The sequence below is a fragment of the Centroberyx gerrardi genome, chromosome 4 (genome assembly GCF_048128805.1).
Source record: "Centroberyx gerrardi isolate f3 chromosome 4, fCenGer3.hap1.cur.20231027, whole genome shotgun sequence".
NCBI classification, from domain to species: domain Eukaryota; kingdom Metazoa; phylum Chordata; class Actinopteri; order Beryciformes; family Berycidae; genus Centroberyx; species Centroberyx gerrardi.
The window spans coordinates 2,079,476-2,093,379 of NC_136000.1; the positions used below are offsets into that span (position 1 = coordinate 2,079,476).

The 13,904-nt window shown below is 42.1% G+C and overlaps 1 protein-coding gene across 1 annotated transcript in view; it reads left to right on the forward strand.

Moving 5' to 3' along the window:
- LOC139931520 (voltage-dependent calcium channel subunit alpha-2/delta-4-like) overlaps window positions 1-11,699 on the forward strand; it is a 72,817-nt gene extending 61,118 nt beyond the window's left edge. Inside the window, exons 32-40 of the mRNA XM_071925041.2 lie at window positions 5,872-5,942; window positions 6,814-6,889; window positions 7,877-7,929; window positions 8,273-8,328; window positions 9,359-9,379; window positions 9,592-9,709; window positions 10,466-10,581; window positions 10,744-10,826; window positions 11,598-11,699. Of these exons, the coding sequence (XP_071781142.2) occupies window positions 5,872-5,942; window positions 6,814-6,889; window positions 7,877-7,929; window positions 8,273-8,328; window positions 9,359-9,379; window positions 9,592-9,709; window positions 10,466-10,581; window positions 10,744-10,826; window positions 11,598-11,699 (696 nt within the window). The remainder of the gene's footprint in view (window positions 1-5,871; window positions 5,943-6,813; window positions 6,890-7,876; window positions 7,930-8,272; window positions 8,329-9,358; window positions 9,380-9,591; window positions 9,710-10,465; window positions 10,582-10,743; window positions 10,827-11,597) is intronic.
- The last annotated feature ends 2,205 nt before the right edge of the window (window positions 11,700-13,904 follow it).

The window sequence follows — 13,904 nt, forward strand, 5'->3', positions numbered from 1 at the left end:
GAAAACAAAGCAGATTTTCTTTGTTCCTCAGAAGTTTTGGAGATATGAGGTTTTCACCCAACAGCGGAGAAATGCAAAAAGCGACATTGCCTCTTGCACAATAGCATAAAACTAAACCAAATGAATGATGGCACTTTTTAAAGGATGTTATGTAACTTCAGTCCTTGGTTGACTAAAAGAGAACGCCTGAACATTCTTTTCCAAAATGGAGATACAGGGTTTTGGAAATGTCAAACACTTCTTGCCACACCATCAGAGTATCATGTATGATACACGATACTCTGTGCACAATGTCTTTTTACTGTGTCACTGGCACAACACTGATCCAAGGTATATGTGGTTGTTGTTGTAATGTTTCATCATCCTGTCACACTTCCAAAGTGTGTATTGAGCAGGTTGACAGACGCTGTGTTTCTGCAGGAGACAGATGGAAGGAAACCAGTGTTTCATCTGCCTGGTGTCTCTGCTGTTTAAAAAGCGTTGGCAAAGCGTTCAGTGTGATGACTGTCATATGTTGATATGGCAGTAGGCTGGGTGATGGTACAGCGGGTGAACGCTGCATTTCTAATTTCAATAATCTTTTATAACAGCGCTTTATGTTGTTGTGTCTCAGGTTTATTGCTGCTGTGATGATTGAATTTCCCTCCAGGATGAATAAATGTCAGCCCGCAGCCAGCAGAGTTTAACACTGTGAGAGACTGTACAGTCGTGTTGAACAGAGCCATGTCAGCTCTGAGTGAGGAAACATCTCCAGTCAACATCGACAACAATTCGCTGGGTATCTAGCTAGCTCCATCTGTCCCAAAACTCACCAGCTACATCGACTCTTTTCACCACCCAGACATGAGAGTTTAGAACAGAACAGGACTCCGACTGGCTGATTACCAACAAGCCAAAAAGCTTGAGAGTCGACTCTTAGTATCTGTCAGTTCCCTCTTACTGACCAATGATTTTTTGTCTGTGCACATGAACCAGCTAATAGCTCACAGGGTGGTGAGTTTTTCCTGAGCTGAGCCTGGATTAGAAAGGTATGGAGTACGAGAGTGAAAAGCTCACTTCATGCATTTTAGATGAATTGGTGTAACATTATTATTGCTCTTGCAACATTATTCAGATTTCTGAATTTGCATGAATTAGCTCCAGGCCGTTCCCTCACACAGGAAGGACTGTGGCTTCGACTTCTGGCTGCTGCACACACAGCAGTCTGAAATGTGAGGCCGGTCTTCCGAAATGTCATGAAATGAGCTCGATGTCTTAAAATGTAAATAAGGAACGCTGTGCAGGAGAAGTGTTAGAAATGCGTTTCTTTATTTATTTATTTTTATTTTGAAGAAGCCTGAGAGGGGGAATGGGGAAGGGGAACGATAGCAGCCCAAGTATGAATGAATCAATAAAAAATTGAAAAAAGAAATACGTTTCCCAGCAGAAAGTATGTTTGACGGTGGACAGTCAGGGTGTGGAGGTCAGAGGTCGGAGGTCGGAGGTCGGGGGGCAGATGGTTCAACTCCCAACTCATGACAACAAGTTTTCATTTACTGAACCTGAAGCTAACCTGAAGGTAACTGTTTCAGCTGCTTAACTGAAGCGTTAGCTAAACTTTTCATATGACCAACAACTGAAAATGTCCAGAACAATTCCTGCTGTTGGACCAGAATCCTTTACTGGAGGAGGAACCTGGTCTGAACTGTATCAGGTTCAGAGTTCAGGATCATTGCACAAAGATTTTAAGACTCTGTTGCAAATGTAATTTCCTACGGTTTAATCCATAGGAGCAAAGAAGTTGATTCAGTGACATTAGAGTGAGACTGAGATCGGAGCGTCGTGCTGCAGTGTTTTCTCTGGTCTGGATCTCAGGAGGCGGATCGGGTCATAAACAACATCTGGACGGCTCACAGGATTTGAGGACAGTTCTGGTCCTAATCTCAGCGAGGCGCATTAGTAGCCAAATAAAAACCTTATCTCTTCACTTCACTGTGGGACGCTCTCACTCCCACACTGAGACTGGAGGTCTGTCCCGGCTCAGATAAGAGAGCCTGCAGGTCTTTAAGAGTCGGAAAAAGTCTTAAATTAAATGATTTAAATTTACGGCCTTAAAAAGTATTAATATGTCTCCTGTCTGACCAGGTAAAGTTTCATTTTGATGTAAAATCAGAGAGAGGTTTTGATAGATTCTTTACATTCAGTGATATTTAGTGGAGGCAGAGGTGGAAAGAAAGACAAATTAAATGTTTTGTTTCACTAGAAGATGTGATCGGGAGCAGCAGTGGTGTTGTTTGATTTCCTGATGCTGTGTCACATTACTGCAGTTTGACCCACATGCATGTTGACTGTTGGATTAATACAGGACAGTTAAAACAATGTGATGAGCAGGTTTTATTTTCATCACATCTGCTTTGATCAACACAGACGTACGGCCCGTATCATTTCCATTTGTCCTTTTTCTTATTCTGCACATTTCTACTTTTATAACTTTCATCAGTTATGTTCAGTCAGAAACAGGCTGCTGTTATTTCTTGATTTTGTTTTTTAAATTGGTCTCAAATCCAGTTCCAGGCAGCATTACAAATTTTAAAAAGTCTCAAACTTGACTTTCTGAAACCTGCAAACCTGCCCACTCGTGCATTTCCATTTCCATTTCGGTCCTGACGTGCACTGAGTGAGCATTGTGAGAGTGGAACCTGTGAGGTTTAGGTTACGGGACGGTCCAGATGTGTCCCTGCTGGGGCCAGATGAGGCTTAGCTCTCGTCCCTCGACCCCGTGACACCTGACAGGCCGCCAGCGGTCAGTCAGACCTTGGACCTCCAACTGTAGCTGCTGATTCACTCGCTGTGTGCTGAATGTGTGTGTGCACAGCTGACTGTCTGTTAAATGTCCCATATTGTCCCTTTGCTGTAAATGAGGTTGTGTTGTGTGTCAGAGTGCTGTACTGATACGGTAGATGTCAGTGTCTCATTACTGTAAATAGAGGTTTTGTTGCATCACAAATCTCATCATAACTGCGTCTGTCTCCATGATGGAGGAACATGTAGAACTGTGTGTTAGTTAATAAAGTGTAAATCTGTATCAAGCAGCTAGAAGCAGAGAGCAGCTGAGTCAGCTTGTTGTGGTGTGGCTGTAGATCCATTCAGTAACGTTCTCAGTAAAAGTGAATAGTGTGATAAGGTGGATTTGGTTACTGTGACACAGTAAACTGTCTTGTCTTTAGCCCTAGTCTCTACTCCAAAACACTCTGAGTTGTAGCTTGAGAAGAGTCAGCTCAGTTAACCTGAACAAACTGTTAGCTAGCTAACTAGCCGGCAAACACACTGATGTTAATGTGAACATGCTAATGCTAGCCGCTACTAGATACGTTAGCTAGTGTGCTAATCAGATGTGTTAACAACAAGACAGTGATGTTAGCTGACCAGATGCTATGGTTAGCTAGCTAACAAGCTGACATTATCTAAACACTAAATCAATCAGATGGATCAGTGATGAAATGATCAGTTCAGTCAGAAACAGACAGAAATTAACCGTCTGTTCAATTCTGTTGAGACGACAGAAACACAGTCAGCTGTCCACAGAGCTGAGGACCTCCAAGATGGCCGCCAGAGGCAGGTCATCACCTGAAAGCTTTCTATTTATTGCACTGGAAATCTGATGATGGATTTGTTGTTAAATCACGATGTTCTCTAAACGCCATTTAGCTGCAGTCAATAGGCAGGAGTCAGGTGACATTGGTGGAGAAATGCACCATGAAGGAGATGCAATTTCCACGCACACACACACACACACGCACACTCACACTAAGTTCTAACATACAGTAACCCTAAACCAAGAATCCACACATTTACTGTAGATGCTCATTCTTCATTATTTGCATGTCTCCGGCGCTCAGCAGCCTTACTAAGCAGATATTATGATGAAGTGCTTCTTGGACATTTTGCTGAGGTTTGTACTTTTGTGTGCGAAGTTTGTGGAAACACCCAGAACCCCCCGTTCTGAAGCGAGCGGGCGCGGAGGTACGGCTGCACACACTGCCGAGCACGGTAAATATTTAATCACCGGAGAAATAGAGGCAGTGCTGACTTCAAGAAATAGGTCAGAGAAAAACCTCCCAGAGAGTTTTGCTCTAATGTGCAGAGTGACCAAGCAAAACACAGGCTGTGTGCAGAGGAAATGTCTGTTTGATCAATGGCCGGGTCTCATTTCTGCATCAGGTCAGTGTTCACAGCAGTGTGCAGGTTAGACCGATACCTGAGGCCGATACTCAGCTAGAAATGGGATCTGGTCCAACTCTGATACACTGCAAAAAAAAGTCATTTAGTCTGTTATTGAGTCCTTAAATCGTAATTTTCTTAAAACAAGTGAGGAAATCTGTCAGTGGGGTTTGATAATTTCACTTGTTTCCAATGCAAATCAACTTGTTTGAAGAATTTAGTAGAATCAAGAGTCATTTTCTTATGTCTTCATTTCTTATTCTGACTGGTTTCAACAGACTGACACTCTGTTCTAGAAAACTCCTGAAACAAGTGAAGCTGCATTGGAGATAAGTGGAGTTATCTCTCCTCACTGCAGAATGTTTCTCTGGGTTTAAGAGAAATAAGATCTGAAGGCTGAATATGTGACTAGATGACTTAAGATGGATGTTTTTTGCAGTTTGATTGATTAACCTGAGTTGCCTCTAATTCCACAAGTCTGCATGAATGTATTACTTGTAGTTTTGGAAGTAGTATCTTTAGCTTTTTTATTATTTTTATTTTCTTCTCATTCCGGTGCGTTTCCCCTCTGCTGCTGTCAGGCGAGCGGAGCGTCGGGTTTCACTGAGCGCAGGAATCCGTCCGCCGGCGCTCAGCAAACACGGCGCCTGCTCCGGGGCTGCTGGGAGATTCCCCTCCAGACTGAAATACAGCAGACAGAGAGCAGCTTGTAAACCTGGACGGTGTTGCTCGGACAAAGTAGTCTGAATAATTCAGCGACTGCTCTGCTGCGGCCGAGGAGACGAGAAACACACAAAACTGTGACTGGCATCCTCTAATTCTGTTTCATACAGTTTCACACACAGGCTGTCGTGTCATTTGTTTTGACCTGTTTTATTCATGTCGTTTTTTTATTCTGCAACCCCACTTTTGATTCATCTGGTTATTGTTTGGCTCTTACATATTGTTGTCTTATTGTTTATAATTAGTAGCAGCCAGAGGTGTGACCAAGTCAACTTTGCTCAAGTCAAGTCAGTCTCAAGTCTTGAAGCACAAGTCTCAAGTCTAAATGTAGATTACCAAGTCAAGTCCATGTCATTAATGTCAAGTCTCAAGTCTAAATGTAGAACAGCAAGTCAAGTCAGAACAAATCAAGAGTCCAGTATCAATTTAATATCTTAAAGAAAACTAAATATCTAGGACTTTTCAATGCAATATGGTTTTAATAGGATAAAAACTTGGTAAGAGCATCATGAGTTTGATTTCTATGATCAGTTTCAACTTCAATAAATTCAATCATTCCATACAAATTCAGAAAACAGAATTTAAATTCAGTCGTCCGCTGGAACAAATCTCATCACTTTCAATCTAAGTCATTTACACAAACACAAGATCTCAAGTCAAGACTTTAGAAACCTTTTCAAGTCATCAAAGTACAAGTCAGAGTCAAGTCCCAAGTCACCAGAACCCAAGTCAAGTCAAGTCTCAAGTCTTCTCTTCATGCATCAAGTCAAGTCTCAAGCAATTCAAACTGTGACTCGAGTCTGACTGGAGTCCAGGTCATGTGACTGGAGTCCAGGTCATGTGACTGGAATCCAGGTCATGTGACTCGAGTCCCCTCCTCTAGCAGCAGCAGCAGTAGAGCGGTCGGATTCGTTCTCATAAACTTTTCCCTCTAAATGTCTGTTGCAGGTCGGACGTTTCTTCGGTGAAGTGGACGGGTCGGTCATGGCATCGCTCATCAAGATGGGCATGTACAAAAAGTAAGACTCGCTCTCTCTCCGTCTCTCTGTCACCTCCTGCTGGGGGAAAAGCTTCCAGCGACGTTTACTCATCTGGGGCCGGATTCACAGAAAAGCTCTTAAGACAGAACTTAAGAAGTTACCTAAGGAGACATTTTAGAAGTTCTTCAGGTTTATATTTTCTGAAGATCAGTCTCATCCCTTATGAACTTCTCTTGGTTTCATATTACTTAGTGAGCCACCGGCAAAAACACACAAAAGGACTGAAATGTTGTTTTCAATAATTAAATAAGCACCTTAGACGACATAAATGCACTCAGTCTAATTTTACCTTTGATAGGTTGGAAATTTCAATCCACTCCCACAAGCTTTAAGAAGAAAACGTTAACAGTATAAACAATATCAACTAATGCAAACCTTTAATAACCAACTTATATAGACTAACAGCCAGTTAGCTAAAGTCAGTAAAACTATTAATACTTTGAAATACCTACTTAATTGTCTAAAATGTGTGTTTGAATAAATTAATTTAGAGGCTTACTTTTTAACTGCAACAAATTTAAGACGAGTTAAGAAAAAGTTAAGAGAAAGTTAAGAAAATACTTCATGAATATAAACTTTTCTGATCTTTTTTGTTAAGACTAAAGTTCTGAAAAAAATAGGACTTAAGAATTTTTTTTACTTAGACGTTTTGTGGATCCGGCCGCACATTTGCACCTGCTCATAACATGATGCTCTTTCCCTGGACTTTAACATCGTAGATCTGTCAGCGATCAACAAGCATGACGGAGATGAAGCTTTAATCTGAAATATCTTTTAATTTTGGTATTTCTAACTCTGCTGCTCTTTGTGCTGGATGAGTAAAGTTGATGTGAGCTGGTTTGTGTTGCAGGGTCTCTCTGTTCGACTACCAGGCCATGTGCAAGAACAGCCACCATCATGCCAGCAGCGCCCGGCCACTGCTCAGCGTGAGTCACACACACACACACACACACACACACACACACACAGAAAGAGAGAGACCAGTTACACCTAGAGTTAGGATTAAAATAATTACAGCTAGTTACAGTTACAGATAGTTATAGTTAGATACAGTTACAGTCAGTTATAGTTAGTTATAGTAATTACAGTTAGTTGCAGTTAATTATAAGTAATTACAGTTAGTTATAGTTAGTTATAGGTAATTACAGTTCAATTCAATTATGATTATTGTTAGCTATAGTAATTACAGTTAGTTACAGTTACAGTTAGTTATAGTTACATTGAGTTGTAGTAATTAGTTAGTTAGTTACAGTTAGAGGTAATTATAGTTATAGTTACAGTTAGTTACAGTTAGAGGTAATTATAGTTATAGTTACAGTTAGTTACAGTTAGAGGTAATTATAGTTATAGTTACAGTTAGTTATAGTTACATTGAGTTGTAGTAATTAGTTAGTTACAGTTAGAGGTAATTATAGTTATAGTTACAGTTAGATACAGTTACAGTTAGTTATAGTTACATTGAGTTATAGTAATTAGTTACAGTTAGTTATAGTTAGTTACAGTTAGTTACAGTTAGTTATAGTTACATTGAGTTATAGTAATTAGTTAGTTAGTTATAGTTAGTTATAGTTACATTGAGTTATAGTAATTAGTTACAGTTAGTTATAGTTAGTTACAGTTAGTTATAGTTACATTGAGTTATAGTAATTAGTTACAGTTAGTTACAGTTAGTTATAGTTACATTGAGTTATAGTAATTAGTTACAGTTAGTTATAGTTAGTTACAGTTAGTTACAGTTAGTTATAGTTAGTTACAGTTAGTTACAGTTAGTTATAGTTACATTGAGTTATAGTAATTAGTTAGTTATAGTTAGTTACAGTTAGTTACAGTTAGTTACAGTTAGTTACAGTTAGTTCTAGTTACAGTCAGTTCTAGTTATTTCTGTGTCTAACCCGCTGCTCCTCTGTCTCCAGCCTTTCTACGGCATCGTGGCGTTGCTGCGATGGATTTTCTCCAACGCTCTGATGTGAGTGTCAGCTTCTCTGTCTAATACACATAAATAAATATGAAGAGTCTAAATCCAAAATGAAATACCTGCCTCTGGAAAAAACCTGGCACCTACTCCTAAAAAAAACAGCACAAAAATAAACCAAATGATGGTGGAACTGAAGTCCTTGGCTCTGTTACAGACTGGATCCTCTGGTTTAGAGGTGTTGAATGATGGAGTGTTTAGGAATACTAATCTTTATATTTGCTGTGTGACTGGCCTGTGATCACCTAACTGACTGTACTGGATGTTGTTTGATTAAGTTTGTCTCTGTGCAGTTTGTCATTAACGACTCGTTTTCCCATCATGCCTCTCCTGTCAGGTTCTTGCTGGACTTTAACCTCTGTGGACTTTGGCACTCGGATTATTTTGTGGACGGTAAGCCGGCAGCAAAATCCATCAGACAGCCGGGACTTAGATCGGACTGAGGCCTGGTCTCTAGCTCTGCGGTCTGTAGAGGTTTCACAGCAACCAGGACTAAATATCAAGTCACAGAACACCGAGTCAGCAGAGTTTCCCAGGCTCTCTTTCACGAGAACGATCTTCTCGTGAAAGAGAGACCAGAGAAGCGTCTTCACTGTGTTTGACGTCCTGCGATCGATTCAGACGCACAGCTGTTAATTTCCCATCTGTTCTGTGCTGCAGATTGCGGCGCGGTTGAGACGTGATGCGTCGTTCTCCCAATGAATCATGGGAGAACTTTTCTTTACATTCACTCTCGTCTGCCGAGTCTCCGTCCTGGAAGGCTAAACTTCCTGGACCTTTTTCCGTCCTCGGCGTTCTGTTGTTTTAGAGTCGTTCTTCAGACTTTAATCATCATGTCAGACACATTCTGCAGGACATGGAGACACAAGAACGCAGACTGAGACTTGTGACTCGAGTCCAAGTCATGTGACTCGAGTCCCCACCAATCAGAGTCGAGGGAAGGTAGGGTAGTTATATTTACTTTAGAATTATTTACTGGATGAATTATTTCAATTATTTGCCAAATAAAATAAAAACGAGACAAAAACAAAGCTGTGACAGTTTGACATTATCAGTTGCTGCAGCAGCGTGACGACAACATGAACCGCAGCAGCAGCAGCACTTTCTGCTCCGCTGGGGGCAGCGTGGCTCGTTACACCAGACTTAACGAACCCTTTCTTACTGACGAATCCAGGAAAACAACAAGAGCAGCAAGAGCAGCAGAAGCAAAAGACAAAGTACAGAAGAAACTGAAGTATAAAACAAAAGGAGAGAGCCGGCCTCAGTCAGATGTTGTGATGTTTTCTGTTTCTCCATCATCATGTCATCACTCACTCATGTTTCATTTACTATCATTTTCCTTCATTAAAATGGCGGCCTCATCATCATCATCAACATCTTCATCATCATCTTCATCATCTGTGATCCATCTCCATCCATTCAGCCAAGGCCGGCTATCATACATGTGAGTAGAGCATCTGTGTGTGTGTGTGTGTGTGTGTGTGTGAGTGTATGTGAATGAGTGAGAGAGAGGATACTTGGCCGGTCGTCACTTCATTTGTTTAGGATTAGTAATTTAGTTTAGGGTTAAGAATCCTAAGTCCTCACAGGTATACTAATGTGTGTGTGTGTGTGTGTGTGTGTGTGTGTGTGTGTGTGTGTGTGTGTCTGTCTCAGCTCATAAGCAGAAGAAGGTGGAGGCCATGCTGCCGTGCGACACAGCGTACCCCGGCTTCATGTACGACTCGTCCATCAGAGAAACCAACAGCCTCATCAAGTGTGGACGCTGCCAGAAGTACGACGCACACACACACACACACACACACACGCACACACACACACACAAAATAAGTACGCTAGCTCCATCTGGTGGCAAAGTGAGAATCTCCGGTCATGAAGCCTCTGTCTCTTCAGTCTCCTCTTGCAGGTTCTTGTTTTATTCCTGAAACAGTTTAAAACAATTTAAATGACGACTTCACCTGTTTAAAACTAGTTGAAATCAATTTTAACAACTCAAACACTTTAAAACAGGTTTAAATCCATTTAAATGATAACTAACTTTTTAAAATAGATTTAAAACAATGTCAATGTATTATGTACTGGTTGGTAATTGATTGTTAATTGGCTATTAGTCAATTAATAGTATATTAATTTGTTATTAATTAGCTGTAAACCATCTGTAACTTATCTGTAAATTGGGCATTAATTGGTTGTTATTGATTTTCCATGATCTGTTAACAGATTACTAGTTGTGTGTTAACTGGCTGTTAACTGTTTGTTGAATGTCTGTCTGCTGATTGGCTGTTATTTTGTATGCGTTGCGACCTGTCTTCTGATTGGCTGTTATTTTTTATGAGTTGCGACCTGTCTGCTGATTGGCTGTTATTTTGTATGCGTTGCGACCTGTCTGCTGATTGGCTGTTATTTTGTATGAGTTGCGACCTGTCTGCTGATTGGCTGTTATTTTGTATGAGTTGCGACCTGTCTGCTGATTGGCTGTTATTTTGTATGAGTTGCGAGCTGTCTGCTGATTGGCTGTCCTGTGCTGCAGGATGTTTGTGGTGCAGCAGGTCCCGGACAGTAACCTGGTGCTGGTGGTGACTCAGGCCGACTGCGACTGCTCCCGCCAGTACGGACCCATCCGGCTGGAGCCCAAAGAGATCAAATATATCCTTCACTGGTTACCATGGGAACAGGGGAGGGGGAGGGGGAGGGGGAGCGGTGTTACTTTTAAAGAGTTTGGTATTTGGTGGATGTGTGTGTGTGTGTGTTAGCTGTGTGAACCTGACCCTCGCTGTGCTGCTGTTGTGTTTCTTAACGGCGGTGAACATAACGCCACAGTCAAGTGCAACAGGATGAAGTCCCAGAAGGTGCGGCGGCGTCCGGAGTCGTGCCACGCCTACCACCCAAAGGTCAGAGGTCACCCCTCCTCCGGCTCAGTGCCAGACAGAGTCCTACAGTGTCAAATCTGAATAAACAGTGAGCCGGTCAGGAGAAACCACCTCAACTCAGACAGATCATCACTATTTTAACCTGATTTACTACACAGAGCAGCTGCTGAATACTCAGCTCTGATTGGCCGGTGAAGTTATGAGGTCAGGTGTCTCTGAACAACAGACGCTGCTTCACATCTAAGAAAGACGCTCCTGCAGACACTCGGCTAACAAGTTAGAAACATGGAAGATTTTTACAAAATGACTTTCATTTATTCAGAGAGAAACAAACTTTAGATCGCTGCTTAGATGCTGAACAACAATCTGACTCCATCTGTTTGCGTTTCCATGGTTACAGTGTACCATGGATGCTGCAGATGTTTCTATGGTCGTAACTTAATGCTTAGCTGAAAATATATTTTTACCTGTTTGCTTTTTATTGTTTCTTCACCTGCTGCAGTTTCAGATATCAATCTAAATCTTTATGATATAAAGATGGATACATTATAGTAAGAGGTATCAGACAGATGTGACACAGTAATAAAGTAATTTCAACAAAAATAAAGATTTAGTAATACATTAATAATTAGTAAATAGCATAAAATGATAATAATGATATAAAAATGCTCAGAAATTCATATGTTGTGTATGTGTGTCTGTCCACGTTTACCTTTCTGTTTACCTCAGCCTCACCGGTCGACAGATTCTATTTTAATATTAATATTAATAATTAATTCTCTCCCACAACAGGAAGACGCCAAGGACTGCGGCGGGGCGGCGGCCATTTCCCTGTCGCTGTCCGTCTTCTCCGCCTCTCTGGCCTTCTCATTGGTCCTCCACCGCTGGACGTAAACCAGAACCCACCAATCAGGACGGTCCGACGGAGCCGGCGGGATCTGAACCAGGAAGTAGAATAAAAACACGGAGCAGACAGCTCGAGGAACGCCTGGACCTGCCTGGAGACGTCTGGGCCTACGAGGTCTCAGGCTGGACTCCTCCGACACAGACTCACTTTTTCTTTATTCATTTCTTTTTCTCTGCTGTTCAGAGGAGCTTCGTCTGACTCTGGAGCAGCGACAAAGGGCTATTTCACCCAAACTGAACACAGACTCATTTCTCCACCCTGGGACATAAAAGAGAGCGGACTGATGGAGCGGACGGACCTGAACACAGCGCCCCCTGCTGGAGCTCCCCCTGCCGGACGGATCTGAACACGGCGCCCCCTGCCGGACGGACCTGAGCACAGCAGCTTCTATGCACGGAGAAATGTTGCCATACTGCCGAACAAGAATGTAGCGTCTTTCTAGCTTTTTGATACACAGAAATGTTGTATACATGTAGTGTTTTATGTTAAAATGATTTACCAAAATTCTTGAAAAGGAAAAAAAAAAGGTTGAGTTTTAAAGGATAGGTTTGGTGATTTGAGATCTTTTTCTCTTCATCCCTGTAGCTGTTGGACCCATAGACAGTATTGTCTGTAGTTGTTGGACCCACAGACAGTATTGTCTGTAGCTGTTGGACCCACAGACAGTATTGTCTGTAGTTGTTGGACCCACAGACAGTATTGTCTGTAGCTGTTGGACCCATAGACAGTATTGTCTGTAGCTGTTGGACCCACAGACAGTATTGTCTGTAGCTGTTGGACCCACAGACAGTATTGTCTGTAGTTGTTGGACCCACAGACAGTATTGTCTGTAGCTGTTGGACCCATAGACAGTATTGTCTGTAGCTGTTGGACCCATAGACAGTATTGTCTGTAGTTGTTGGACCCACAGACAGTATTGTCTGTAGCTGTTGGACCCACAGACAGTATTGTCTGTAGCTGTTGGACCCACAGACAGTATTGTCTGTAGTTGTTGGACCCACAGACAGTATTGTCTCCAGTCAGCTGTCAGTTGAAGCTCCGCTGCCTCTTGCTGCAACAACGAGTCCAAACTGTTTGTCAGAATATCTCCAGAGAAGCCGTCTGTGTCTCCACAGAGTCGAGAGGAAACAGACTCAGTTCCTCCGTTACGCAACTTTCACTAATCAGGAAATCACAGAACTATTTCTCTCTGCCGCAGCACAGAGCGCTGTGGGGTGAAAGGCGGTTCCCGGCGGAGTGATCTGGTTCCGGACGGTCGGGTCGGATCGTAAACAGTAGAGTTCGGTAGAAGACGATCCGCCGAGGGGAAACGGTCGGTGCCGCCGCTCTCCGGGTCGCGGAGAGAAATACGTTGGTCGCTCTCCGGATCGTTTTCACATATTTTGACAGTTTGGACTCGTTGTTAGCAGCTTCATGAAGGTTCTCTTCATGCATCAAGTCTCAAGCAAATTAAATTGTGACTTGAGTCTGACTCAAGTCCCCATCTCTGATCAGCTGTATATGATGAGACTCAGGGCAGAGAGCAAATGAAACCAGATGATTCTGTCATTGTGGACAGAATTTGCATATTGGGAGGGAAAGCGTGGGGTGGGTTTCTATCCAGCTGCCGAAAACACATTTTTGTCATATTTAACGTGGAAAAATTGCACGGTGGAGATGGGATAAAAGTTATTGGTGAAACTGTTCAATTATCCAAACCATTTGACAGGAAAGTTCTGCTAAACTCAAGACTTCGGCTCACAAACTGTTGGTTTTGAGGATATAAACATCCCTAGTGTAAAAATATGGAGGAATTTATTGCAGGTCATTTTTATTCAAAGTGGATGTGAAGCGTTTTGGAAGGAAACTCTCTGTCCTCCTGCTCCTTCACACGGAGGAAAACTCTAAATCTGTTGGTTTGGTTTTAAAAGACCGATGAGAGGCAGCTGATGTCAGAGAAACCTCCCGGACAGGACGGGGGTCTCATGTAGTCCAGGAGCAGCTGGAGGAAAACAGATTGTGTTTTTCTCAGGCTGCTGGTGTTTTGAAGTAGTTAAACATGTCATTCTGTCCTGAATGTTGTGATTTAGGTCTGACCAGGCAGAACCAAATAAACCATTTTTAACTTTGGACTAGAACATTTATTCTGTCATGTCGATGTGTGTGTGATAGATAGATATCTGGCTGTAACTGGTTCAGAGTAAATTAACAGT